Source organism: Rattus norvegicus, chromosome 5 (genome assembly GCF_021556685.1).
Source record: "Rattus norvegicus strain SHRSP/BbbUtx chromosome 5, alternate assembly SHRSP_T2T, whole genome shotgun sequence".
NCBI lineage: Eukaryota > Metazoa > Chordata > Mammalia > Rodentia > Muridae > Rattus > Rattus norvegicus.
This window is the reverse complement of record NC_141538.1, coordinates 170760977-170787031: the sequence shown is the minus strand read 5'-3', so window position 1 is coordinate 170787031 and position 26055 is coordinate 170760977. Positions and strand designations below refer to the sequence as shown.

The window sequence follows — 26055 nt, the reverse complement described above, 5'->3', positions numbered from 1 at the left end:
TGGGGCCTTGCAGCTGCAGGAGGGCTGACCGTCCACCCCTGTCCCACAGCATACTGACTGGAAGCGGCTCGGGAACAACAAAGGATGATAAGGCAGGTTGCTGTCATTACTTCAGGATACTCCATCCTCCCAAGACAGACCTTGGACCCCTGAGCTAAGGCCTTGAAGAAAAGGACCACCACTGTTCCAGGGATTAACAAATACCTATTTTACATGATAACTTTATACATATTTACAGAAAATTGGGCAGAATAGTCCATCCTGTCCAGAGAGCCTGTACAGCTGTTCCTCATATGGGGGTCTGCAGAGTCTGCTGCCTCAGTTTCCCTTCAGGTCCTAGGCATGCCATCCCGTTGTCCATAGGCTGTGCCCCTCTCCTTGGTCTCCAGGAAGCAAAGACAGAAGTGATCCTTACCAAGGAGGGCCAAGGAATCCCCACTTAAATGCCAGCACAGTCCAAGCACTGGAAAGTCACCTAGAGAGACAGGTGGCCAGAGGGTTAGGAAGTAGGACTTGTGGGGAGGGCGCCTGTGGATGAGGGAGGAGTCTGGTAACCCCAGGGCTGAAGACAAAGCCAGGAAAGCTTAGGGTGTAGGTTCCTGTCAGGGACACTCTAGGCAAGGCCCTGCAAGATATGGAGGGGCACCTTTCACAAATGCATGACATGGCAGATCAACCTGAGGCCAGCATATGCTGGACCACCATGTGCTGGCTTATGCTCACCTTCCCCGGGTACCTGCACCGACACACAGCCTGCTGGGGACCACAGGTACACCTTGCTTCCTCCTGTGCAGATGGCCAGCCTTGGTTGCCGTGGGTCCCACTGAAATGAGCGCACTGGAGACATATGCTCTAGGACCACAAACAGCTTCAGCTTCTGAATGTCCCAGATCCAGACAGCATTGGGGACATTGTCTGCAAGGAAGCAGAAAGAAGACACATGTGAGTGCTGGCCTCTGAAGCAAACCCTGCTGTTCTCTGGGACCAGCACCCAGAACAAAGGAAAGGCCGCCCAAGGCCACAACCCTTCTTTTTCCTGTGGTTTTTACATCTGTAGATGTAAAAAGTGCAAACAAGACAGCCCCCCCACTCCACTTGTTAGGGGATCTACATGAAGACCAAGCTGCACGTGTGCTACATGTAGGGGGCCTAGGTCCAGCTGGTGCCACTGGATCCCCTTCCCCTACCTGGGTTTAGTTGGGCCTCAGTGGGAGAGGATGTGCCTAGGTCTTGCTGGGGTGGTAACCAAGGGTGGGGGTGGGGAGTCGTCCTCTGAGGAGAGTGAGAGGGGACAATGGTGGGAAGGACTTGTAAGGGTGGGACTGGGAGGAGAGGAAGGAGGGGGCGCTGTGGTCAGGATATAAAGTAAATAAAAAAGACAAACTATCAAAAAGGCACGCACCCCCCAAAATGCAAATAAATCCAGAACCATAGAGGTCAGTGCTGGCCCTCTGTTCCTGCACAGTGAGGTAGGTGTGCAGGAGGGGGCAGTCAGGCAGCCAGGCAATGCTGTGCAGAATGTCTATTTCCACAGAAAATCAGGGAGAAGAGCACACAGCTGCCCCGAGCTGTTTCTCCATTATCTCTACTCTTGGTGTCAAGGGGCTGTGAACAGCGGACCCTGCCTATGAGTGTCACACTGACCATTTCTTGATGCCAGGAAGTAGCTGTCTGAGCTGAAAGCCAGCATCCCTACACCCATCCTGGGGTTCGCTCTGTCAGCTACCGGCTTCAGAGTCTGCAAGGAAACTGGTCCTGAGGCGATCTCATCTGCAACACCGACAGGGAGGAGGAGGACATGCTGAGGGCACGGGTCAAGGGGAGAGGGCAGAGAGAGAGGAAAGGAGTACAGGCTGCCTGCCTGCCGAGATGCATGCAAAGAACGGTTTGCCGGCTGGAAGGCTGAAGAGCACAGCTGTTGTTAAGAGGTTTAGTCACACGTCCCTAGGGGACAACAGTTCCAGGGCCTTCAGGGCCCCAAGTGGGGATAAGAGTGCAGTCAGGAGCTCCCAAGGAAGGGTATAAACCTGCTCAGGTCTGCTGTCTGAGCTACTCCCAGCTGCTTGGACATCTGGCCGTTCTAGCCGCTTCCAGCATCTCGGGGCACAGATGGTCCCCCTTTTCCAGCTGGGAGTCAGGGACTATCAACCAACAGATGCTTAAGTAAGTACATGGCACTGTGAGCAACCAAAACCCTGGCTGCCTGCCACCCTCCAAGCAGGCACGCCCTCAGAGACTACAGAGCAGGGAGGGAAGGCAGGCTTCCCAAGAGAGCACCTGTGATCTCTACGCTGCACACAGGAGGATCTCTACGCTGCACACAGGAGAACACCTGAGATCTCTCCGCTGCACACAGGAGAGCACCTGAGATCTCTACACTGCACACAGGAGAACACCTGTGATCTCTACGCTGCACACAGGAGAACACCTGTGATCTCTACGCTGCACACAGGAGAGCACCTGGGATCTTTATGCTGCACACAGGAGAGCACCTGAGATCTCTCCGCTGCACACAGGAGAGCACCTGAGATCTCTACGCTGCACACAGGAGAGCACCTGGGATCTCTCCGCTGCACACAGGAGAACACCTGGGATCTCTACGCTGCACACAGGAGAACACCTGGGATCTCTACGCTGCACACAGGAGAGCACCTGAGATCTCTACGCTGCACACAGGAGAGCACCTGGGATCTCTACACTGCACACAGGAGAACACCTGAGATCTCTACGCTGCACACAGGAGAGCATCTGAGATCTCTCTGCTGCGCACAGGAGAGCACCTGTGATCTCTACGCTGCACACAGGAGAGCACCTGGGATCTCTACGCTGCACACAGGAGAGCACCTGGGATCTCTACGCTGCACACAGGAGAGCACCTGGGATCTCTATGCTGCACACAGGAGAGCATCTGAGATCTCTACGCTGCACACAGGAGAGCACCTGGGATCTCTACGCTGCACACAGGAGAGCACCTGGGATCTCTACGCTGCACACAGGAGAACACCTGGGATCTCTACGCTGCACACAGGAGAGCACCTGAGATCTCTACGCTGCACACAGGAGAGCACCTGGGATCTCTACACTGCACACAGGAGAACACCTGAGATCTCTACGCTGCACACAGGAGAGCATCTGAGATCTCTCTGCTGCGCACAGGAGAGCACCTGAGATCTCTACGCTGCACACAGGAGAGCATCTGAGATCTCTCTGCTGCGCACAGGAGAGCACCTGTGATCTCTACGCTGCACACAGGAGAGCACCTGGGATCTCTACGCTGCACACAGGAGAACACCTGGGATCTCTACGCTGCACACAGGAGAGCACCTGAGATCTCTACGCTGCACACAGGAGAACACCTGAGATCTCTACGCTGCACACAGGAGAGCATCTGAGATCTCTCTGCTGCGCACAGGAGAGCACTTGAGATCTCTACGCTGCACACAGGAGAGCACCTGGGATCTCTACACTGCACACAGGAGAACACCTGAGATCTCTACGCTGCACACAGGAGAGCATCTGAGATCTCTCTGCTGCGCACAGGAGAGCACCTGAGATCTCTACGCTGCACACAGGAGAGCATCTGAGATCTCTCTGCTGCGCACAGGAGAGCACCTGTGATCTCTACGCTGCACACAGGAGAGCACCTGAGATCTCTACGCTGCACACAGGAGAGCATCTGAGATCTCTCTGCTGCGCACAGGAGAGCACCTGAGATCTCTACGCTGCACACAGGAGAGCACCTGGGATCTCTACGCTGCACACAGGAGAGCACCTGGGATCTCTACGCTGCACACAGGAGAGCACCTGGGATCTCTATGCTGCACACAGGAGAGCACCTGGGATCTCTACGCTGCACACAGGAGAACACCTGGGATCTCTACGCTGCACACAGGAGAGCACCTGGGATCTCTCCGCTGCACACAGGAGAGCACCTGGGATCTCTCCGCTGCACACAGGAGAGCACCTGGGATCTCTACGCTGCACACAGGAGAGCACCTGGGATCTCTACGCTGCACACAGGAGAGCACCTGGGATCTCTACGCTGCACACAGGAGAGCTCCTGGGATCTCTACGCTGCACACAGGAGAGCACCTGTGATCTCTACGCTGCACACAGGAGAGCACCTGGGATCTCTACGCTGCACACAGGAGAGCATCTGAGATCTCTATGATGCAGGATTGCCACCCCTTGTAAAAATCTCCCTGACCCAAACAAGCAGCCGCTGAGACCCATGTGGACAGAGGAGTCTCATCTAATAAAAAAAAAAAAAAAGTTTTCTCCCATGGAAGACACAGCCTTCTCCTGCTTACATTTGCTCTCTGAGGTCGAGAGGGCACCAGCCATTGCTCGGAGTGGTGGGAAGGACAGGTGGCCCAACCCCAGCTGGGAGATCTTCTCAGCTTCCTTATACACCACCTGAAAAACACGATGTGGCCATTAGCCAGTCTGTGCAAGAGCCAGGGAGCCCAGCGGGCTGTGGTCCAACTTAAGTGCCTGACACGGGGGTCTCTGGGAAGAGCAGCAGCCAGTCTGACCCTCTGCAGTGAAGGACAGCTCAGCTGCCACCTCAGTCCTGCTGGCCAGGCTGCCCACGTGGCTGTTCACATGGGAGACCAGGTCACACCTGTGCAGCAGTGGCCTGTGTGTGCACTGTCAGCGTGAGGGAGAAAAGCAGGCCGGGAGAGGACAGTGAGCGACAGCAAGGCTGTGGAGCGCAAATGGCTGGATCTTGGCACTTAGTGTGAATCTTAAAGGCCCGTATGTGGGGGAAGGCAGGTCATATTGGGACCTCTCGTCCTTCCTCTCGGTTTCCTGGCCAGAGCAGCTGTAGGTCAGCTCAACTCAGCTCAGCTCTGCCATTGGTCCCTACTACAACATGCTGCCCAAAATAAGTGGTGGATTGAAACCTCAGACATTAGGAGCCAAAACAAACCCGTTCTACTTTAACTTCAGGTTGATCCTGTCCCAAGTACTCTGTCGCAGTGACACGAGGCTCAGGCTAGCTCACTATTAGGTTAGGTAGGTACACCACAGTCCTAGGCAGAGATACTGCCATAACACACGGTGGAGACTTAGATGCACAGGCAAACATTGGCAGCCTGCTTGGCCGGCCTTGTCATCTCTAACCTGTGTTGCGGCCATGGTCAGCTACTGCTATTGGAGGAGCAGCCAGACTAAAGCCTACCCTTGCCCAGCTTCTCCTTCCTACAGGGTCCTGCTGACATAGGCTCTGGGGCAGCTAACTGAGCCCTGGGCTATGGCCCTGGCCCTTCCTTGTCCAAGGGAAGAAGAAATCTGTCCTTGGTCCAGACCACTGACAGAGGATAAGAGGACTCAACACTCCTGGGCTTCAGACTGTGCCTTCACCGCTGCACTTCCTGGTTCCTGGGCCTGGGCTGCCCACCTTCGTGTCGATCCACAGACCAGCTCTTCCGGCCCTCTCTGCTCGTCTGTGTGCTCTACTCTGGCAGGATGGCCCATGTCTCCCCAAGGATCTGCTGAGGACAGAGGTGCAGTCCACAGAGGAGCCTGGACTCCACATGCCCTTGACCAAGGAGGGGATGAGGGGCAGAACAGGGAAGACGACGTCACAGCAACTGAGGAAGGTCAAGGGCAGCTCACCGCACTGGAGAAGCCGCGGTGCCCAGGTGGAGGAGGACGCAGACTTACTGTCTTGGGATTATTAATGGCTGCAGGATGCCCAAACTCCGTGATCATCTTCCAGGTCACGTGATTTAGGAGGCGCACCTGGGAAGGAATGGTGAGAATGACTTGCGGGCAGCTCGCAGCCTGCCGGCATCCTGCCGCTCATGGAACTGGCCTACAGCTTATGGAGTTGGTGGCCTGCAGTGCCCCAAGCCACTCCCTACCTTTCCATCGTAGCTCCCAATGGCCAGGAACTGACTGCTGGGACTCCACGCCACAGACTTGATGCCCAGGGACCACTCATAGGCACAGTATGCTGACAGCAGGCGGCCGTCCAAGGAGTATAGCAGAACCTTGTACTGCAGGTGAGACATTTAGACGTGTCACGGGCCCCTGCGAGCAGCGCTTCCGCACCCAGCAGCTCACTGCACTGAGAGCACACAAGGTACCTGCAGGTGAACTCTCTTGAAAAAGGGTGCTGCTGGCCAAGTGCTATACCTCCAAGCAGGTGTCCCACGCTGCCAGCACACAGCCATTCGGGGCCCACTCGATCCCTGTGAGATCCTGGGTGTCTGTGTCAAAGTGCTTCCGGACAAGAGGAGACATGACAGTCTGAGAACATTTCCTTAGATAGGTGGTGTGCTTATTTTATAACATGCTCTTGGCTCCTGTGTCATTTTATGTGCAGCAACAGACAAGGTATCAGAGTGCTGTCCTGTGAGCGCACACAGTGTGCCAGCCCCTCTGGGCACGGCCTCGTCCCCTCATGCCATCCCCGTGGCACCTGTGCTGTTCTCCCCAGCCTTGCCTGGCAAGCCTCCCCAGTCGGCCCCTTCAGGTGTTCTCTAACACAGACACTGAAACGCATTTGTGGGCCTGAAGCTGTGGGTATGGATGGTGGATGCTCCGTGCCACAGCTCTGTGGCAATCTCCTCCCAGGGAGGAATTCCCTTACGCAAAGAAGAGGGTTCAAAGTCCATGTCAACATGCCAACTTCCAATGACCCCTGCCCCCTGGCCATAGAAACCCCATCATTCAGTCTACCCCAGGGCTTCGACAGCCTCTGGGATCATCAGGAACTCTGGTTTTACCCCACTTCCCAGCCAGCAGCAGAAAATGGCCCTACCCGGAGGAGCTGCCAGTCACTGCACACGAAGATGCTCACGTAATCTCTGCAGTCTCGCCTCTCCGCCAAGGCCAGGTAGCGGCCATCTCTGGTGAAAGTCAGTCCTGTGGGGAGAGAGGGTAAACTGGAACCAGAGTGTGGGAAAGCACCAGAGCTCGGCAGTGCGTTTTTAAAAGGGACAGGGAAGAGGACCGATCAAGAGAAGGGGACACTGTGACATGGGAAGCACTGTCATATGACAAGCACAGCCCTTAGCCCTCTTGCAGACAAGGAGAGGATTTATATAGAATCAGACCCAAGACCTGATCCTTAACCAGGCACAAATGTCACTTAGCGGGGGTGGTGGTGGGGGGTTGGGGTTCATATTTCACATAGGAAACGACAGGACACACCTGATGGTCAAAAACCAGCTTGCAGCTGCAAATGTGTGTGTGTGTGTGTGTGTGTGTGTGTGTGTGTGCGCGCGCGCGCGTGAGTGCGTGTGTGTGTGAGTGCATGTGTGCGTGAGTGCGTGCGCACGTGAGTGTGTGCAGCGGGTGTGTGCATGGGCAAGTGTGTGTGGGTGGTGGTGGTGCATGTGTGTGAATCCGTGGCAAGGGTACGTATGAGGGTTAGGAGGACAACCCTGGGTGTCTATCCCCATCCACCTTGCTTGCAGCAGACCTTTTATTTGCAACTGTACAAGCCAGGCTAGCTGGCCTGCGAGCTCTGGGATTCTCAGTCTCCACCTCCCGTCTTGATGTGGGAGCACTAGGATCAGACTTCTGCTGCTGTGTCTGGCCCTTCTTGTAGGTCTGGAGATTTGAACTCATGTCCTCCTGCTTGCACAACAAGCACTTCATACCCTGAGCCAGCTCTGCTACTGCATTTCGTTTTTGCTTTTAGATTTATTTTATTATTTTTAATAGTGGACGTATGTATCTGTATCTGTGCACAGCCTGCAGGGGGCCTGCTGAGGACGGCAGAGCCCCTTCCTGTTGGAGCTGAAGTTAGAGGCAGTTGTGAGCCTCCTGGCCTGGGGGCTGGGCCTTGAACTAGAGTCCTCTGGAAGAGCAGCACATGCTCTTAAGTGCTAAGCCATTGTCTGAACTTGTCATTTCAAATAACTAACATTAAAATGAATATTCAGGAATATCTACTTAAAAACATTAAGCAATTTTTGCCAGGCCTGCATTAGTGTAAAAAGCCTGAGGTCAAGGCCTCAAGAATGACAAGAACAGGGGGCTGGAGAGATGGCTCAGTGGTTAAGAGCACTGACTGCTCTTCCAGAGGTCCTGAGTTCAAATCCCAGCAACCACATGGTGGCTCACAACCATCTGTAATGGTATTTGATGCCCTCTTCTGGTGTGTCTGAAGATGGCTACAGTGTACTCATATAAATTAAAAATAAATAACAAAATCAAGAAAACAAAACAAAACAAAAAAACAACAAGAACAACTTCAAATGACAGACTAGAGGAACACCTTCACCCAGAACCAGCAGAACCAGACGTTCTTTAGATACAGTAACACCTAAGACCACAACAGACCTACAGTGCCTTTCTGTCCAACGTGATCTGTAAATCCTGTAACAACAAAGCAAAGAGGAGCACACCCACTGTGTGCCCCACACCCACTGTGTGCCCCACATCTACTGTGTGCCCCTCTAAAGTTGGTACTTTCTGGGTTCAAGGGCAGGCAGCACGACCACCCGCCATGCATTCAGCCCAGCCTTCCTCCTCCTCCCGGGGCAGTGAGGTTCAAATGGAAGGAAGGGGCTCCTTTGTCCTCTCCCTGTTCTGGGTGCTCAGAGGTGATGCCAGACAGATGTCATCCCCTGACAGAAGACCTAGTAAGCTGAGCTGGCATGGCTCACTGGTTAAAGACTTGTGTGGCTTTTCCAGAAAACTGACGCCAGAACCCAAAACTGTAGCTTCGACTTGCATTCACATTACCCATACACACAGGTGCACAAATGCACACACACACTCACAGATGCACATACACATGCATGCACACACGCATGCACACGCCTTAAAAATAAATCTTAACTAAAAAAAAAGTTAGTGAAAAAATGCTGACAGCTAGGCAAGCTCTACCAAACTCTAATGGAAACAGTGTCTGTCTGTCTGTCTGAATGGAGATAAAGGGTCTCCTCCCAGGACAATTTCTATCTACTTTCCACAGCTCCTGTTATCAAGGAAATGCATGGAGGGAATCTCACAGAGACACAGGGAGGGGGTGGCCAGTGATGGAGGCTGGGAAGAGGGGGTGGCCAGTGATGGAGGCTGGGGGAGGGGGTGGCCAGTGATGGAGGCTGGGGGAGGGGGTGCCCAGTGATGGAGGCTGGGGGAGGGGTACACAGTGATGGAGGCTGGGGTGAGGGGGTGGCCAGTGATGGAGGCTGGGGTGAGGGGGTGGCCAGTGATGGAGGCTGGGGGGAGGGGGTGGCCAGTGATGGAGGCTGGGGGGGAGGGGTACACAGTGATGGAGGCTGGGGGAGGGGGTGCCCAGGGATGGAGGCTGGGGGAGGGGGTGCCCAGGGATGGAGGCTGGGGGGAGGGGGTGCCCAGTGATGGAGGCTGGGGGGAGGGGTGCACAGTGATGGAGGCTGGGGGGGAGGGGTGCCCAGGGATGGAGGCTGGGGGAGGGGTACACAGTGATGGAGGCTGGGGGAGGGGGTGGCCAGTGATGGAGGCTGGGGGGAGGGGGTGGCCAGTGATGGAGGCTGGGGGGAGGGGGTGGCCAGTGATGGAGGCTAGGGGAGGGGTGCCCAGTGATGGAGGCTGGGGGGAGGGGTGCTGCTGCTGTGGCTCCTTCATTCACACTCCCTGACAGTTAGGAGACTGTATAGGGCAGACTCACCCTGCTGGCAGGCTTTGGGGTACTTGATGTAAGATACAGACTTGGTGCACAGGGACCAGACGGTTATTCGCAGCTGCCAGGGGGAAAGGGAGAGAAGGGATTAGGAAGCTTCCCATCTTTGCAAAGACCCTTAAAGCTGGAGAGGATAAAATGGACCACACTGTACACTCACATGAAGTTTACTTCAGTACACAAAGCAGCCATGAGAGCAGACTGTCACCAATCACCAGGTGACAACTGAGCCCACAGTGTGGGGCTGGGGAGATCTCAGGGGAAGCCTTACTGCTCAAGGGAGGAGTGAGTCTGGAGCCCCAGCCCTCCTGCCCATGCCAGGGGGTGTGGTGGCCTGCCTATGATCCCAGCCACAGGCAAGCTGCACTAGCAGAACTGGAGAGCGCTGGGTTCAAGTGACAGACATACAAGACTCAAAATACAAGGTGGAGAGTAACTGAGACCTCAACATCCACACATGTGAGCTCACACACACACCCAACATCCACAACACGTGAGCTCACACACACACCCAACATCCACAACACATGAGCTCGCACACGCAGGAGCACACACTCCCAACAATTTCAAAACACCCACGATGCAATGTCTCTTTAGTGCTCCTAGATTGGCAGCCATTTCAAATCCTGATGTAAATCCTCGGGAAGCTGCACACATCCCTCCACACCAGGCGGGCGGGAGCCTCTGCCACCACAAGTGTGTAGGAAAGGCCAAGGCCACAGGGTTCCTCACAACTCAGGTACCCAGAGCAGATGTAGCTGAGTGTGCTCCAGCAAGCCTTTCCTTACAAGGACGAGACAGCACCTACGCCTCCAGGAGGGGTAATGTACAGTATACCTGAGTAATCTGTGAACTGCTGAAAACCACACAGCGTCATAAGCATCAGGACCCCAAGACTCTCCAAAAAAGGAGAAAATGGCCTGTGCAATGCAGCCAAAGGTGCCCTCTGGAAGCCAGCAGGCTCTCAAGGCTGTAGGTGCTCTAGGAAGTGAGTGGAAGTGTCTTCCTTGGATCAGGCACCAGCAACACAATTCAACTGTCGTCTTCTTGTCTCATGGGAGGCAGGCCTCCCTCATATGGACTTCCCGCCTCCAGAAGGGTGCACAGTGATCTAACTGTCCTAACGTCTGGCTCTAAGCACGTGTCCACTCTCGAATCCGTCATGTTCACAGGGTCACCTCCTGGTCACCAAGCATGGCTGGTGGTAAAGGAAGTCGGTGGGACTTTTAAAAAGCTAAAATCTACAATCTGGGGATAAGGTAGGGCTGGTGACTACTTTAATCCCAGCAGTCAAGAAGCAGGGGCAGGCAGCTCTCTGAGTTTGAGGCGAGCCTTGTTACATGGTAAGCTCCAGGCCAGTGAGATCTTGTCTCAATACAACAAAAAGGGTGGGGACATTTTCAGGGTCCCCTTGCTATGACATATTCCTCCTCACAGGACACTGACGTTCACTTTGATGCCACAGGCACAGTGGCTATGACTAGCAGGAGGTTAACAGTGTCCCCAGGCAGTCTGTACAGTCTGCTCTCTGTTCAAATGCCCTTTTCAGTTCCATTTCAGTGTGTGTAACACTGAACAGAAGTCATTAAAAATGGTCCATAAACTTTACAGAGGGTAAACTTTGGGCCATTAACTGAGGGGCTGAGTTCAAGTCCATGAGATCTGGAAGCTGAACCATGGTCTGCAGAACTCCATAAGCATAAAGACTGCTGGCCAAAGCTGTCTAGAAAACACCCAAATAGGCCTCCAAAATGGCCGGGCCACATGTCCCTTTAAGAGGTTAGCATAAGCACTGCAGAGACCTGGTCCAGCCCCCTGCCTCTAACCCTTTTCTTTGTTTACACTGACTGTGCAGCAGGAGCATGCGTATGAGCACAACGTTCACAAGTTGTTCTCGCCCTCCACCACGTGCATTCGCGGGATCGAAGTCTGGTGGCCAGGCTTGGTAGCAAGAACCCTATCCACTGAACCATCTTGCCAACCCCTTTAATGTCCGATTTTTCTTTAAAATAGGATTTAAAAAATTCTACTGTTTATGAACTCTGACCTGAATACTGCTCCAGAACCCAGACTTTCACATTCCCAGGTTATTTTAGGCAGAGAACAGAATGGGCTACATTTGGCCAGCTTACGTGGAACTCCGTTGTATTCAGAATGTGGCGGCCGTCTGGACTCCAGCAGGAAGCGACCAGCCCTGCAGAGCCCTCGTCGATCTTGCAGTGCCATTCTGGCTGCTCCAGTGACCAGACCTTGATTCATAAAAGAGACACAGGATTGCAAACTGGCTGCGCCATGCAGGAAGGCTCCCTGAGGCAGAGGATATACCATCTCACTTCAGGTCATCCAGTGGCTACAAGCCGCACTTCTTGGTGACTTCACTGCATTGCATCTTTGAAGGGTCTGCTCACGTCCCCATTCCTATGACCTCATTTAGCTAGGCTTAGTGAAGAACTAAACAGTGCCTTCTAGAACCTAGAACTTTCTAGAACCCTGTCCAAGTTACTGCACTGCCACTGCCAAGACCTCCACTCTGAAAGAGCATGCTCAGAGACTAAGGACAAGTTACTGTTTTGGTGTTTGTTTGTTTTTCCACATCAGAAGTATTTGGATAAACTATTAGAGAGCATTACACTTTAAAAGAAAGCAACTCGGGCTGGAGAGCTGCCTCAGCACTGACTGCTCTTCCAGAGGACCCGGTTCAATCCCCAGCCCCCGTACGGCAGCTCACAACTGTCTGTATCTTCCAGATCTGACGCCCTCACAGATATACATGCGGATAAAACACCAATGCACATAAAATAAATTATATATATAAAACAAGAAAGCGACGCTGAGCCTCACTGTATTTCCCCCTAAACCTGAAAGAAGGTTGCAAAACCCAACTCCTTCCTAGTTACACTTCTGGGAATGTTTCCTAACTCTAGTTCTGCTACAGTAACAGAGTCAGACCCGTTAGTTATACATGCCCCTGACTGCAGGCACCTCATCCACACACGGGACACACATACATGCCCCTGAGTGCAGGCACCTCATCCACACACGGGACACACGTACATGCCCCTGAGTGCAGGCACCTCATCCACACACGGGACACACGTACATGCCCCTGAGTGCAGGTACCTCATCCACACACGGGACACACGTACATGCGTCTTATGTATATGCGGCAAGTGCCTGCCTACACACATCACATACCTAAGTGGCACACGCCTGCACAAGGTCCACAGACATGTAGCGCCCATCTGTACACCACTGATACATGGTACCCACCTGCACAATCCCCCGTCTGTACATGGCACACAGAATGAAGAGGGAGTCTGCTGACCACTCTATGTGCTGGATCTGGTCCAGGCATGTATACAACTGAAGGATCTGAAGGGTCGTCACATCCCGGACCACTAACCGGTACTGGACACAGGAAGCCTAAAGAGTGAGGAAGGGATAGTATCTCCTCTAGGGCAGGGAGCCTTGTCTTGGCCGCCATCTCCTTCCCTCCTGTTTCGTGTGGACCAATACTTAATGAGGCTCATTGCAAAATGAGTTAGAAAAAAATAAAAGTTGGAGCACAAAAAAAATTAAAAGTTCCATACTGTATACAATAACTAAATTATCATACTGTAACCTACAAATCTATACAAGTAAATTTAATGAAAAAAATTACTGACCAGGTGGTGGTGGCTCACACCTTCAATCCCAGCACTCAGGAGGCAGAGGCAGGCAGATCCCTGAGTTTGAGGCCAGCCAACTGTACAAAGTAAATTCCAGGACGGCCGGGGTTACACAAAGAAACTCTGTCTCAAAAAAGCCAGTGTGTGTGTGTGTGTGTGTGTGTGTGTGTGTGTGTGTGTGTGTGTGTGTGAGAGAGAGAGAGAGAGAAAGAGAGAGAGAGAGATGGTACTCACTTGTAATCACTGCACTGGGAGCTACTTTCTGAGTGTGAGGTCAGTTTTGTATATTATACCATATTCTAAATGCCAAGAACTTAACACTTGCCTCAGAAACAAGTGTGGACGCACAAAAGCCACATAAAACTGTGTACACCTGCTTAGAATCCTAGGTCCTACGAGGAGGCAGAGGGGACGCAGAGGCAGGTGCATGTGGGCCAGCTGGCCTGGTGTGTGCAGTGAAGTACGCATTGCACCTTGTCTCAAACAAGGTAGAAGGTAGGGAATAGCCCTGGGGGTTGTCCTCTGCCCTCTACATGTATGTTGTGGCACCCGCACACAGACACACTGACACACACTGACACACACACATGCCTATGGTGCACACATGGACATTTTTGGGGTTTTTTTTGTTTTTTTTTTTAAATGAAGCCACATTTGTCTTCTGTGGAAAGAGAGAAGGAGGACAAGTGCAGATCAGAACAAGGACCTATCAGAGGACTTGTATTTTCACATTTAAGAGTTTAGTGAGCTGTGACAAGTTACAATGGATTCCTTAGGAACCACTAAAGACATGGACATTGGAAACATGGACTTGCTCTGCCCAGGATTTAAGGCAAAGACTTTAAAGAGACAATTCTCAAGGGTTTCACAATATTTTCACGAGTGGGCAAATATCAGATAACTAAATGCAACTTCTTTGCTGTTCACTAAAACTTTCAGGACAGTAAAGCAACCCTAATCTCTGGAGGCATTTGGAAAAAGGTAAAATGTATCAATGTGTGCATGGAAGTACTTTCTCTGCTAAGCCGCCTCTATCCTGACACTTTCTACATTGTTAGGATGATACATAAGGAGGGGAAAGGATGTCTCAAGGCCTGAACAACACAGCAGGAATGAGAGCTAAGAATCAACATGGCCAGGCATGGTGGCATGCTCTGTTAATCCCAGCACTCTGGAGGCAGAAGAGGGCAGGTCTCTGAGTTCAAGGACAACCTGGTCTACGGACTGAGTTCCAGGACAGCCAGAGCTACAGAGAAACCGTGTCATTCATTCATTCACTGATTCATTCATTCATTCATGAATGGCACCCGTCAGTTAAAAGAGAATGATAGATTAATGAAAGGAAGCTTGTTAAAAATTAGGATTGCATTTGTATGTGAGAAGGGTCAGGCACTAGTCGAGGCTTATGTGGAGGTCAGAGGACAACATGAAAGAGACAGTTCTCTCCTTCCATTATTTGGGTCCTGGAGATGGGACTCAGGTCGTCAGGCTTGGTGGCAGGTACCGTTACTAGCCAAGCTACCCGACTGGCAGGGAACCACAGTCTTTATAAGACATGAGTTTTTCCTGATGGCTTCCTAACGTCAAGCGTCTGCCTACTGCGAATGCACAATGGTCGTATTGGTGTATTTTGAAACCTCAAATACAAACACTCATCTGAGCACTGTCCTGTCACCCAAAGAGTGGACAGCTAACATCCAACCCTGGCACTGAAAGTTATTTAAACCATCTGCATGTGATGGAGGAGAGGTCGTGAGTTTCACAAAGGAGGCAACCGTTCAACCAGCTCACCGGCGAGAAAACATACAAAATAACAATGAGCTGCCGTCCCCTGTGCCCTCAAATGTGTGAAAGCAGCGTCACCTTATCCAACTCTGATGAAGGGAAACTGGAGCCGGGTGCCTGGCACCCACCCAGCTCGGGCCACCTGCTCCAGGTCCTCCTTCCTTACCCTGACCACCTGCCAGAATAGCAACCCCACCTCCATCCCCCCTCTGCCCAGGCCACCTGCTCCACCCTAGTCACCTGCCTGGGTCCCTCTCCTGCTTCAGGTTCGTTTTCCCTGATCATCTGGTTCTCTCTCGTCCAGGCCGAAACCCCTCCGCCTGCCCCAACTCCCCACCTCCAAGTTCGGCCCGAGTCACACACACCCCCCACCGCCCCGGCCGCCCAGCTCGGGCCCCCTTCCCTCCCCGCTTCCACCCGCCCCAGACCCCTGCACGTGTCGCGCGCCCACGCTGAGGTTCCGCCCCGCGCGCCGCGGCTCACCAGGTACTTGCCGTCCGGGGAGAACCTGCAGAGCAGGCCCGAGAGCTTGAATGACTCTGAGAAGTTCATGGCCACCGCCAGCCGGGGCCAGCCAGGCCCAGAGGTACCTCCCGCAACCGCCGCGGGCAGCGGCCGGAAGTACGGGGGCGGAAGCGAGCAGCAGCCAATGGGAACTTCGAGCGGCCGCGCGGCATTATGGGGCGGGAAGTCCGAGCTCGCGTCTTAAAGGGGCCGAGCGCCTTTGAGCCGTAGAGGATCTCGGAGCAAGCCGCGAAACGGAAGGCTAAATTCTGACTATAGATGAATCACAATATAAGTATGTTCCCAAATGTTACCTGAGACATACTTAGAATAAAATACTCCCTTATCTGAAATTGAGATGTAACTAGACGTCTGTACGTGTGAACATACATTTATTTACATTAAATACGTACCTATGTGTAAGTATATAGTCGTATTTCGTATACGCCTCTTTAGTATAGAGCAAGTTTTTGTTACAGGGCTGGGAGTGCAGCTCAGTTGGCAGAGTGCTTGCTTAGCGTACATGAATCCCAGGTTTTGGTCCGCAGCGCCGCATAAACCCCCGCACGATTTGTGCACACTTTAAAAAAATTCCTACACCCGAAGAAGCCAGAGGTGCAAATGTTCAAGGTCATCCTCCGCTACCTATAGAGTTGGAGGCCATGCTAGTCTATGTGAGACCCTTTCTCAAACAGGATAAAGCAAAGCATACTGTTTGTTACAATTTATTTTTCACGAATAAGTATAAATACAGGTTTGCTCTGAGGTTTTCCTGAGAGTGACCACCTACAGCGTAACCTCTTGACGTTCAGGTGCCTCTCAGGTCTGTGGAGGAACGAATTCGAAGGCATGTGGATCACGTGGGTCGCCTCACCTTCCAGGAGGGTTAGAGTGTGGACTTGATTCGGGCGTGTGACGGGGTACCCGGGACGGCAGCCCTGCTGGGCATCTGTGGGACACAGCATTATCTGGGCTTCAGATCCGGCTCGCTCCCAAAGTGCTCAGCTCACGAAGCACCCCGAGTCCTGCGTCCCACAGGGCTCCCCATTCCCATCTCATTCGGGAGGTTGGATGTTCCCGTCTGCACCCAGCGCTTCCGGGGACCACTTTAACGCTCAGCCTCTGTCATGGGTGCTGGGTCCCGAATTCTGAAAGACCCGGACATGGTATTGCTCGGTCCACCTCATAGCTCCGAGCTTTTTCCACACCGCTGCTACTGACTTCCACGGGTGGATGGACGGATGGATGGACGGACGGACGGACGGACGGATGGATGGATGGATGGATGACGGTGCTTGCGCCGTTCGGAGAGAACCTGAGGAGTGGCGTGCTGTTTCTATTCCCCACCAGTCTCAAACTCTTGCTTGGTGTTCATCTTTATCCCCCAACCCGCAGCTTGCAAATAATCACTCCTCCTAGCAATTGGCCTGGCGCCAGGTCAGGTTTTTGAGTGCGAGGGAGATCCGGTCTGCACCAGCCCACCTCTCTTGCAACGCCACTAGCGGCACTAAAACGACTTCCAGGGATTGTGGGAACACTTGGGCAAGGGCCACCCTACAGAGCCGCTAAGGGGTCCCACAAGGACGCAACTCCTTCCGTGTGCCAGACTAAGGGCCTGCGTGCTAGATGAGGGCACGCGGGACAACTTACTTGCCCAGCGGATAGATGGCGGGTGGTGCAGTAGACATCTCTAGCCAGAATCCCCTGACTAACCCCGAGCCGCTCTGTGTGCGCAGTTGGTCATCCGTTGGGTATCGCCTAGGACACCAACACCATCCCGGTGCACTTTCGCAACCCAAGAAAAGACTGATACCCTGGGCTAGGAGATCCCGGACTGCGGGTCGTGGCCCCCGAGCTGTGAGTCCAGGAAACTCAACTTCTGGCTGCAGTTTTAAGAGTCGAACCCAGAGGGTCTGCACTTGACCCTCTTTCCAGGCGGGCTGTGGTCTCCGCCAAGCAAATCCAGGGGGCTTCGAGCCGTTCTCAGAGGAAGAGCCCCGCTGATGCTGGCCGAACCACAACGGTTCTCCTCCGGGGACTTCAGGGTTCAGTTTCGGTCGGTCCTCCAGATTCTTTCAGGCCTGGGCGAGCCATGGAAGAGGCGCAGCCACCACGCCAAGTGCACTCCTGCCCTGCCTGTGTTGCAGGCTCAGGGCAGTAGGGGGCAGCGAGCGGGATCGGGGTAGATGGGCGTCTGGGAAGAAGGCGGAGAGAGTCAGAGGGAGTCCAGGGCGTCCGGCGCCCTGTGCCCACCCCCTCGGCGCCTGCGCACCCTTCCTGGCGCCCCGAGCCCCGCCAAAGGTCTGGGTCCCATCCCGCTTTGCCCAAGCCTGGGGCAACTAGCGTACGGCCTCGCGGAGGAGATCCCGCTGGGGCTCGCTGGGCGACGCGCGCCAAGCAGAGGCGGGAGGAGCAGAGCCCGGACCCCGACTCGGGCAGAGCCAGCTGGGGAGGCGGGGCGCGCGTGGGAGCCCGGGGCCCCGGCGGCCGGCCCTCCTCCCGCCACGGCTGAGTGCCCGCGCTGCCTTCCCGCCGGTCCGCCGAGAAAGGCGCTAAGCCTGCGCCAGCCCCCTCGCCGCCGCCTCCCTGCCCCACGCCCATATAACCCGCCGTCCCGCAGCCCGCCCCTCAGCCCAGAGAGGAGGCAGCGCTGCAGCCCAGCCCTTGGCGACGCCGACGCCCGGCCCGGAGCAGGTAGGCAGCGCTGGGACCCGAGCAAGCGCCAGGAATCTCGCTCGAGGCTCCGAGGCTGGGGTTAGGGTGAGCGGCAGCCCGGGTGCTAGCCGCATGAACGGCCCCAGGGACCCCGCGTCAGTGGCAGGAGGGGCCCGAGTGGAGCTAGGAGTAGATGCAGTTGGCGCCTTGGCAACCCATGGACATGCCTCTTACCCATACTGTCCACCACAGGTGACAAGGGATCGCCATCCCCGGAGATGCTAGAGCTCAGGTCTGGTGCGAGGGGAAGTTGGGAGATGCGTGGGTATCCTACCTTACAAGGAATGCAAATCCCGACATCTGTAAGGCTGAAGGCCTTTCAGGTCCTGCCATGGAAGCAGATTAAAAGAGAGGAAAGCCAGCTAGAGCCCGACCTTTATGCTGGTCCCAAGGTGTGGGTTCCTGGTGGATTACTGCTCACCTGCTTCCCTAGTTTTCCAAGTAGAGAACCCTGGCTGCCCGCGCTCTCTCCTAGACCCGGCAGTTGCTACCTTCTCACTCTTGAGAGATGAGCACATCTGTAGGCACCTGTGCGCTCTCTCTCTCTCTCTCTCTCTCTCTCTCTCTCTCTCTCTCTCTCTCTCTCTCTCTCTCTCTGTGTGTGTGTGTGTGTGTGTGTGTGTGTGTGTGTGTGTGTGTGTATGGGAGGGGGGGGGGACTCAGGAAAACAGCGCTGACTTCTGAGCCCTGGGACACTTGGTTTCCTAAATGTGCTGAGGTCTGTTTATTAATTAACTGGGCACTTGGGATCTGGGTCACAACAATATTTGGGGGAAGGTTGCTGTTGTCTTTTCCTCATTTAAAAATTAAATTGTGTCTGTGTGCGCCCCAGTGCACTGGTCAGAGGACATCTTTAGGAGTCAATTTTCTTTTTCCATTTTATCAGTCTTGGGGCTTTAACTCAAGTGGCCAGGATAGGCAGCAAGCGCCTCTACCTGCTAGGCTTCACTGCCTCTGACTGGTTTTCGTGATTGTTGCCTATGTTGCAGTTTAACTTTAGGGAAAAATTCAACAAAGACAAAATGTATCCCAAATCCTTGGTGTGTCGCAAATGCTGACCGCCTCCCCCCCCCCCCGCGCGCAATCTTGATTTATTCAATAAAAAATTTAAAACATTACTTTGTGAACAAAAGGTCAGTTTTTAAAATCTTGTCATCCACGACTGTATAGATTGTGTATGAAATTTTAAAAATCAGGTAAACGGTTTCAAAGGAGTTGCAAACCCACTAACTAGTCTTGAGCTACTGGCGGGCCTATGGGAGCCTGCTTATCAAGCACAGGTTAACTACAGGATGCTAAGCAACGTTGTCCTTCTAGTGATAGCTCTGTGGAACAGGCAGGGTCTGCCCACTCTGATGGCCGCCCCTTGGGAAAACATTCTGGATTAGAAGTCAGATGCTGAATTCAAATACTCTCCATGTCCTTGGACCTTGAGCAAGTTCCTTAAACCCTCGGAAACTCAGCTTACTCATCTGTAAAATAGTCACAACAGTGCTTCTTTCAAAGACCTTATAGAAACCTGGTCAATTAGCCTTTGTAAGCAAAATGGAAACTGCTTGACCCTGGCTGGAGGAGAAAAAGACTGAGAAGCTTGTTTCCATAGAGGTAGAGTTATTTGTAGAAGGAGGAAACTGGCTAGGGGCTTGTGGGATGACTCCATGTGTAAGGGTGCTTGCAGCCAAGGGCAATTATCTGGGTTCCTTCCATGGAATCCATACTGTGGAAGAAGAGAACCTTGTCTTCTGACTATTACACATGCACTGTGGCACACCCGTGCGCATATACACACAGATAGAAAAGTAACCAGGGTGCTATATCCAAAAGTCCTTGGACGAGTGCTCCTACCCACCAAGTGGTCCACAAATGTAGTGACTTTGGGTCCTAGATTTTGGCTCTAAGTCTGGGTGGGCCAAGAACCCAGGCGAGGACTAGGAGAGGGCCAGTTCCTAGGTTTTGGAGAGATCATGGCAGTAAGGCAAGAATTTGCCTATGACCAGGGTGGAGGATCATGGCATCTGTCAGGAGTACGTCCTGTGATAAAGATGCTTCTGTTTCATATTTATTTATAGAATAAGCCTAACCCAGGTCCTGGAATGGGCTTCCAGTGCTGACACATTAGAAGTAAAACTAAAGTAGAGATGAAGAAGGGAGACAGGGCTGAGGGAGTTTCACGCCCCCCCCCCCTGCTATCCTGGGATGCACAAACCCAGGGCTCCTAGAACTCCAAAGTTCTTGTCATTTTTCATCATTGCATTTTTTTTCTTTTTTTTTTTTTTTTCCGGAGCTAGGGACCGAACCCAGGGCCTTGCGCTTGCTAGGCAAGCGCTCTACCACTGAGCTAAATCCCCAACCCCTGCATTAAAAAAAAAAGTTTCATGCACATCTCAATGAGAGACCATTTCTGTCACCAAATTCAAGGGTGATTTACCTCCCAGAAGCAAGCACAAAAGGCTGTGCACTTGGTGAATGGTGTTGGGGCACAGAGCAGAGAGAAATCCTCAAGACACTCTTGTGTGTTCCTTCTAAGAAGGAACTTTGAGGCAGCCTTTAGTTTCTGGTTCATCAAACACTAAGCTGATACTTTTAAATGTTAATGACACCAACTCTTCTGATACGTAACAATGTGGCAGAGGCTCCTGGAACTCAGATCAGTCAATCTTGTCTCTGTCTGGATGTGCAGCAAGGAGTGAAACAGATACATTTAGTCCAACTACAGCCATCTGGCAGCTAAGCCATATCCTCTGGATGGGACCCACCCTGCAGAACAACCCCTTGGTCCATCTGCCTTTGCAGACACTTTCTCTTTAAAAGTTTGTTTTTCCCTGTACTTGTTGCTCCACAGGGGAGGATCAAAGAGAAGGGGTTGCTTGGCAAAACTCTTGCTTATGAAGTATCTGCAGGAATTAGCACTTAGCACATACTGGCTGTGTGCTGGTATTAGGCTTAATAATTTAGGATTTTACTTTCACTTGTAATTCTCCAACATCCCCTTGATGTAGGTACTATAATTATGCCCATTTACAGATGAGGTGATGGAGGCTTTAGCATGTGATTCAAGGGGCCTGGAGTTGTGTCTTCACAGTAGGAGTTGAGATCTCCATCCTCCCAAGTCTCCATTTCCATCTCTCTTCACAAGGTTTAAGCCGCGCCACTTCTCTTTCTCTCCCATCTGACTACCACATGCTAGCATATTGTGGCGGCTCCTGCAGCAGGCTGGCCATGCTGCTAGAGGGCCCTGGGATGACATCCTTTTGTCCAAGCTGCATGGCATTTTGACAAGCAGGTGTCTACAGCCTGCCTGTGCTGTGCTCCAGAGGCAGATCTGTGGGTGTGTGGCAGGTCTCTGTGTTTCTTCCTCCTCCTGCGCTGCATTGCATGGTGGCTCTGTATGTCTATGGCCTGCCCGTGCAGTGGGTGGAGGGCAGGTCTATGGGTGTCATTCCCTGCCCAAACTGTGTGGCATGGTGGAACACAGATCTCTGTCTTCCTTCTTCCATGCCTGGATTAGATGTGATTTGATTTTCTCAGTCCTAGGCATAAAACGACTTGGGGTACCAAGCCAGGCATCGAGCTAGGATGGTCAAAAAACTGCCATCTGCTCTGCCCCGTCTGACATAAAAACAACATCACCAACAAGGTGTCTCTTTGCCCATTGCCAGGGGTCACAATTTTTTTATTGTTAAATTTTCACTATGTAGTTCTGGCTGGCCTGGAACTCTCAGATATCTACCATTCTCTGCCTCTTGAGTGCTGGGATCAAAGGCGTGCATTGCTTGGAATCTTGAGGGGATGAGGGTGTGGGGTTTCTGCAGGAGAGAAGTAGGTCTCAGGAACCCGAGGAGGAATGGAAGGTGGTTAGCAGTCTCATTGCCATGCAGACATCAGGGAAGGGACACCATCTCTGTTCTTGGCACTGACACACACACTCTCTCTCTCCTCTTTCTCTGTCTCTGTCTCTGTCTCTCTGTCTCTCTGTCTCTCTGTCTCTCTCTCTCTCTCTCTCTCCTCTCTCTCTGCCTCTCTCTCTCTCTCTGTCTCTCTCTCTCAGACACATTTGTAGATATTTGTTGCTCTGTCTGGTTTTGTTTTAAATTTATATTTATTCATTGTATCTTCATCTTCATTTGTATTTTGCCTGCATGTATGTCTGTGCACCACATGCTTGGTGTACCTGTGGAGGTCAGAAGAGAGTATCAGGCCCCTGGAACTGGAGTTACAGACATTCATGGACCACCATGTGGGTGCTGGGAACTGAACCCAGGTCCCTTGCAAGAGCAACAAGTGCTCTTAACCACTAATCCATCTCTCCAGCCCCATTGCTGATGTTGTTTTTACTGTGCTTTTTTGTTGTTGTTGTTGCCTTTTTTATTAATGTGGGTTCTGGCATCTGAACAGAGTTCTTCACACTTTCCTGACTGAGCAGTCTCACCAGTAAACTCATTTCTACCAAAGGTAATCCCAATGGACTTTTTCCCCCCAGAAACACACCTAGTCTTACTGAACTCCGTGTATTGGCATAGGTACAGTGGCATTGCTAAGTGGCTGTGCTAGTCAAAAGAGGAGTGTCAGAGCAGATCTCAGAAGTCTATGCTGGCAGTGGAGCTAAGTCAGGGTCCTACCATCAGAATCCATCTGCAGAGCTTCTCCTGCTAGAGATGCCTCAAAGATCCTCAAGGCTGATAGTCCCTCTGTCAGTTACAGTCCTTGTTATGAGACCATAGAGCCCTTGGCCAGGGACCAAGCCAAGCATTTCACCTATCTATGTATCTATGTATCTATCAATTATCTATCATCTGTCTGTCCATCCATCATTCTATCATCTGTCTGTCCATCCATCTGTCTATCATCTGTCTGTCCATCCATCCGTCTATCATCTGTCCATCTGTCTATCTATCATGTCTCTCTACCTGCCTATCTATCTATCTATCTATCTATCTATCTATCTATCTATCTATCTAATCTGTCTGTCCTTCTGTCTATCTATCATCTGTTCATCTGTCTGTCTATCATCTGTCTATCTTCTGTCCATATGTCTGTCTGTCTGCCTATCTATCTATCTACCTACCTATCTATCTACTATCACCTGTCTGTCCATCTGTCTGTCTGTCTATCTATCTATCTATCTATCTATCTATTATCATCTGTCTGTCCATCTGTCTGTCTGTCTATCTATCATCTATCTGTCCATATATATGTATGTGTGTGTGTGCACGTGTGTGTCACAGTGCATGTGTGATAGTCAGAAGACAATGCGCTCTTCTTCCACCATATGGACTCCATGGAGGGAACTCAGATAATCACTCTTGGCAGCACACGCTCTTATTCACAGAACCACCTCACAGACCCCGAGCCAGTTTTTCTTCTACAAATAACTCTACTTCTGTGAAAACAAGCATCTCAGTCATTTCCTCTTCCAGCCAGGGTCCAGCAGTTTCTGTTGTGTTTACAAAGGCTAACTGACCAGGTTTCTAGAAGTTCTAGATAGCTTCTTTAAAATTCTAGACATTTATACCCAGCCCGGGGGTCTGCCTTCGGAGCATGTGCTGGGCAGACTCTTTTCTAGAGTCTCTTTGATTGAAGCAGCTGGCAGAGGCTGTGAGGAGAGTATCCGTAGACAGCCGCTCACTGCTGGTGGCTAGAGAAATGACCTAAACTTAGAGTGTTCATCATCTGGGGGAGCGTGTCTTATGGTAACTAGACGTGAAAATCTAGACATTTCTATTTTAAGAAAAATTAGAGCAAAAAAGTCCTCTGTTTTAAGAAAAGTTTTGGAAAAGGCTCAGCAGTTGAGAGCACCGACTGCTCTCACAGAGAACCTGAGTTCAATTCCTTGCACCTACATGGCAACCCACAAACATTGTGACTCAAATTATTCTGACATCCATGGGCATGTGGTACGCATACTATGCACAGACAAAGCATTTGTACACATAAAATAGAATAAATAAATCTTTTTTTAATAAAAGAAAAACCAAAACTACAATAGGGAAGCAGTTGGATTTCTTGAGGTGTCATATAATTAATTAAATATTCATTTTGTATTTTATTATAAGGGGACCTTTTTTTTTTTTTTTGAAATCTTCCAGGCTGAGGGTTGCTTCACAGCTTCTGGAGTAAGAACTCATGGAGAGTTTTGCGGGGCCTGTCTGCAAAAGTTCAGCGAAATCATCAGTTAAAAAAGATGATAAAGAATTTAGCGTTGGACAATTCTTGAAATGGAGCTGGAAAGATGCCTCAGGGCTGAACAGCACTTGATAACTCTGCCAGAAGACCAGAGTTCTGTCCCAGTACCAGTGCTGGTGGCCCATAACTGCCTGTAACTCCAACTCCTGGAGATCTGACATCCTCTTCCAACCTCTGCAGGAACCCGAACACACATGCAAATACACATACATGAAAATAATAAAATTACACTTTAAACTTTTTTTCTAATGAAAGGAAGTTATCAGCCAGTCATCCTGGCACTCAGAAAGCAGAGGCAGGGAGATCTTGTGAGTTTAAGGCTAAGGTAGATACATAGAAAGTTACAGGTCAGCCAGGGATACATAGTGAAACTCTGTCTCAAAAAAAGTCTCTACAATGAATCCAATTTTAGACAATTTGAACTCAGAGATGTAGGGCACTGCTGTGATCCGAACACCTAGGATGATAAAGAAACTGGAGGCTGAGACAGAAGAGAAAGATTTGGAGCTTGAGGCCAGCCTGGGACACACAGTATGTCTATCTCTATCTCGTGTGTGTGTGTGTGTGTGTGTGTGTGTGTGTGTGTGTGTGTGTGTTCCTAGAGTCATCTGGGAAGAGGAAGCCCTAATTTAAAAAAAATGACTCCACTGGATTTGCCTGTGGGAAATTGTCTTGATTAATGATTGATACGAAAGGTTCCAGCTCACTGGGGACAGGGCCACCCAGGAGCAGGTGGTCCCATAGTGTAAGAAAACAGAGCCATGAGGAGCAAGTCTGTAAGCAGCTATCTCCAGGTCCTCTGTCCTCTGGCTCAGCTCCTGACCCCAGGTTCCTGCCCTGAGTTCCCCAGATGATGGAAACTGTAGCATGAAACAAACCCTTTCCTTCCCAAGCTGTTTTTGGATGTGGTGTTTAGCAACAGCAGTAGAAACCAACGAGGGGTTGGGGATTTAGCTCAGTGGTAGAGCACTTGCCTAGCAAGCGCAAGGCCCTGGGTTTGGTCCTCAGCTCTGAAAAAAAACAAAAACAAAACAAACAAACAAACAAAAAAAAAAAAACCCCAGCTCCGAAAAAAAAGAACCAAAAAAAAAAAAAAAAAGAAACCAACGAAAGACAATAGTTAACTTGACCACTGAAGAGTCTCTGTCATATCTCTCTCTCTCTCTCTCTCTCTCTCTCTCTCTCTCTCTCTCTCTTTCTCTCTCTCAAAGATTTATTTATTTTATTTTTATTTATTATATATTTATTATGTATATTTATTTTATGTATATGAATATTTATTTTATGTATATATGAGGATACCGTCTTCACACACAAAAAGAGAGCATCGGATCCCATTGCAGATGGTTGTGAGCCACCACGTGGTTGCTAGGATCTGAACTCAGAACCTCTGGAAGAGCAGTCAGTGCTCTTAACTACTGAGCCATCTCTCCCTTATCTCATTCCAACTTTTTATATCAGTTGAGTTTTTGTCTTTCCTTCTTCCTCCCCCACAGTCTGTTTTCCTCCCTGTCTTTCTTCCCTCCATCTCAGCCTGCTTTCCTGTCCTTCCCCCCCCCCCCCCCCACAGTC

The 26055-nt window shown here is 51.5% G+C and overlaps 2 protein-coding genes and 1 long non-coding RNA gene across 3 annotated transcripts in view; 1 reads left to right on the top strand and 2 right to left on the bottom strand.

Annotated features, from left to right (window-relative positions):
- Positions 1-184: 184 nt before the first annotated feature.
- Wrap73 (WD repeat containing, antisense to TP73) lies at positions 185-15657 on the bottom strand. Its single transcript, NM_001014262.1, has 12 exons — positions 15565-15657; positions 12899-13051; positions 11761-11877; positions 9617-9689; positions 6773-6876; positions 6145-6231; positions 5871-6005; positions 5671-5748; positions 4311-4416; positions 1645-1770; positions 724-915; positions 185-475 (listed from the first exon to the last, which is right to left on the bottom strand). The coding sequence occupies exons 1-12, from the start codon at positions 15631-15633 to the stop codon at positions 330-332; spliced, it is 1386 nt and encodes a 461-aa protein (NP_001014284.1). The 5' UTR covers positions 15634-15657; the 3' UTR covers positions 185-329.
- Positions 15658-15961: 304 nt separating this feature from the next.
- Positions 15962-18826, bottom strand: LOC148006192 (uncharacterized). Its single transcript, XR_015620568.1, has 3 exons — positions 18722-18826; positions 18475-18626; positions 15962-17779 (listed from the first exon to the last, which is right to left on the bottom strand). It is a non-coding gene; the product is annotated as an uncharacterized LOC148006192 (long non-coding RNA).
- The window catches only part of Tp73 (tumor protein p73), an 82240-nt gene continuing 74400 nt past the window's right edge, over positions 18216-26055 (top strand). Inside the window, exon 1 of the mRNA XM_087550162.1 lies at positions 18216-18279. The gene's annotated coding sequence lies outside the window, so the exon portion shown is untranslated. The remainder of the gene's footprint in view (positions 18280-26055) is intronic.

What these genes read in the sequence shown, in the direction of transcription:
- Wrap73 (NM_001014262.1), bottom strand. Translation starts at nt 15,633, where the DNA reads ATGAACTTCTCAGAGTCATTCAAGCTCTCGGGCCTGCTCTGCAGGTTC. An exon ending in CGTGGGACACCTGCTTGGAG is followed by an intron (nt 6,006 to 6,144) that starts GTATAGCACTTG and finishes TCTCACCTGCAG; the next exon opens with TACAAGGTTCTGCTATACTC. An exon ending in CTTCCTGGCATCAAGAAATG is followed by an intron (nt 916 to 1,644) that starts GTCAGTGTGACA and finishes GCTTCCTTGCAG; the next exon opens with ACAATGTCCCCAATGCTGTC.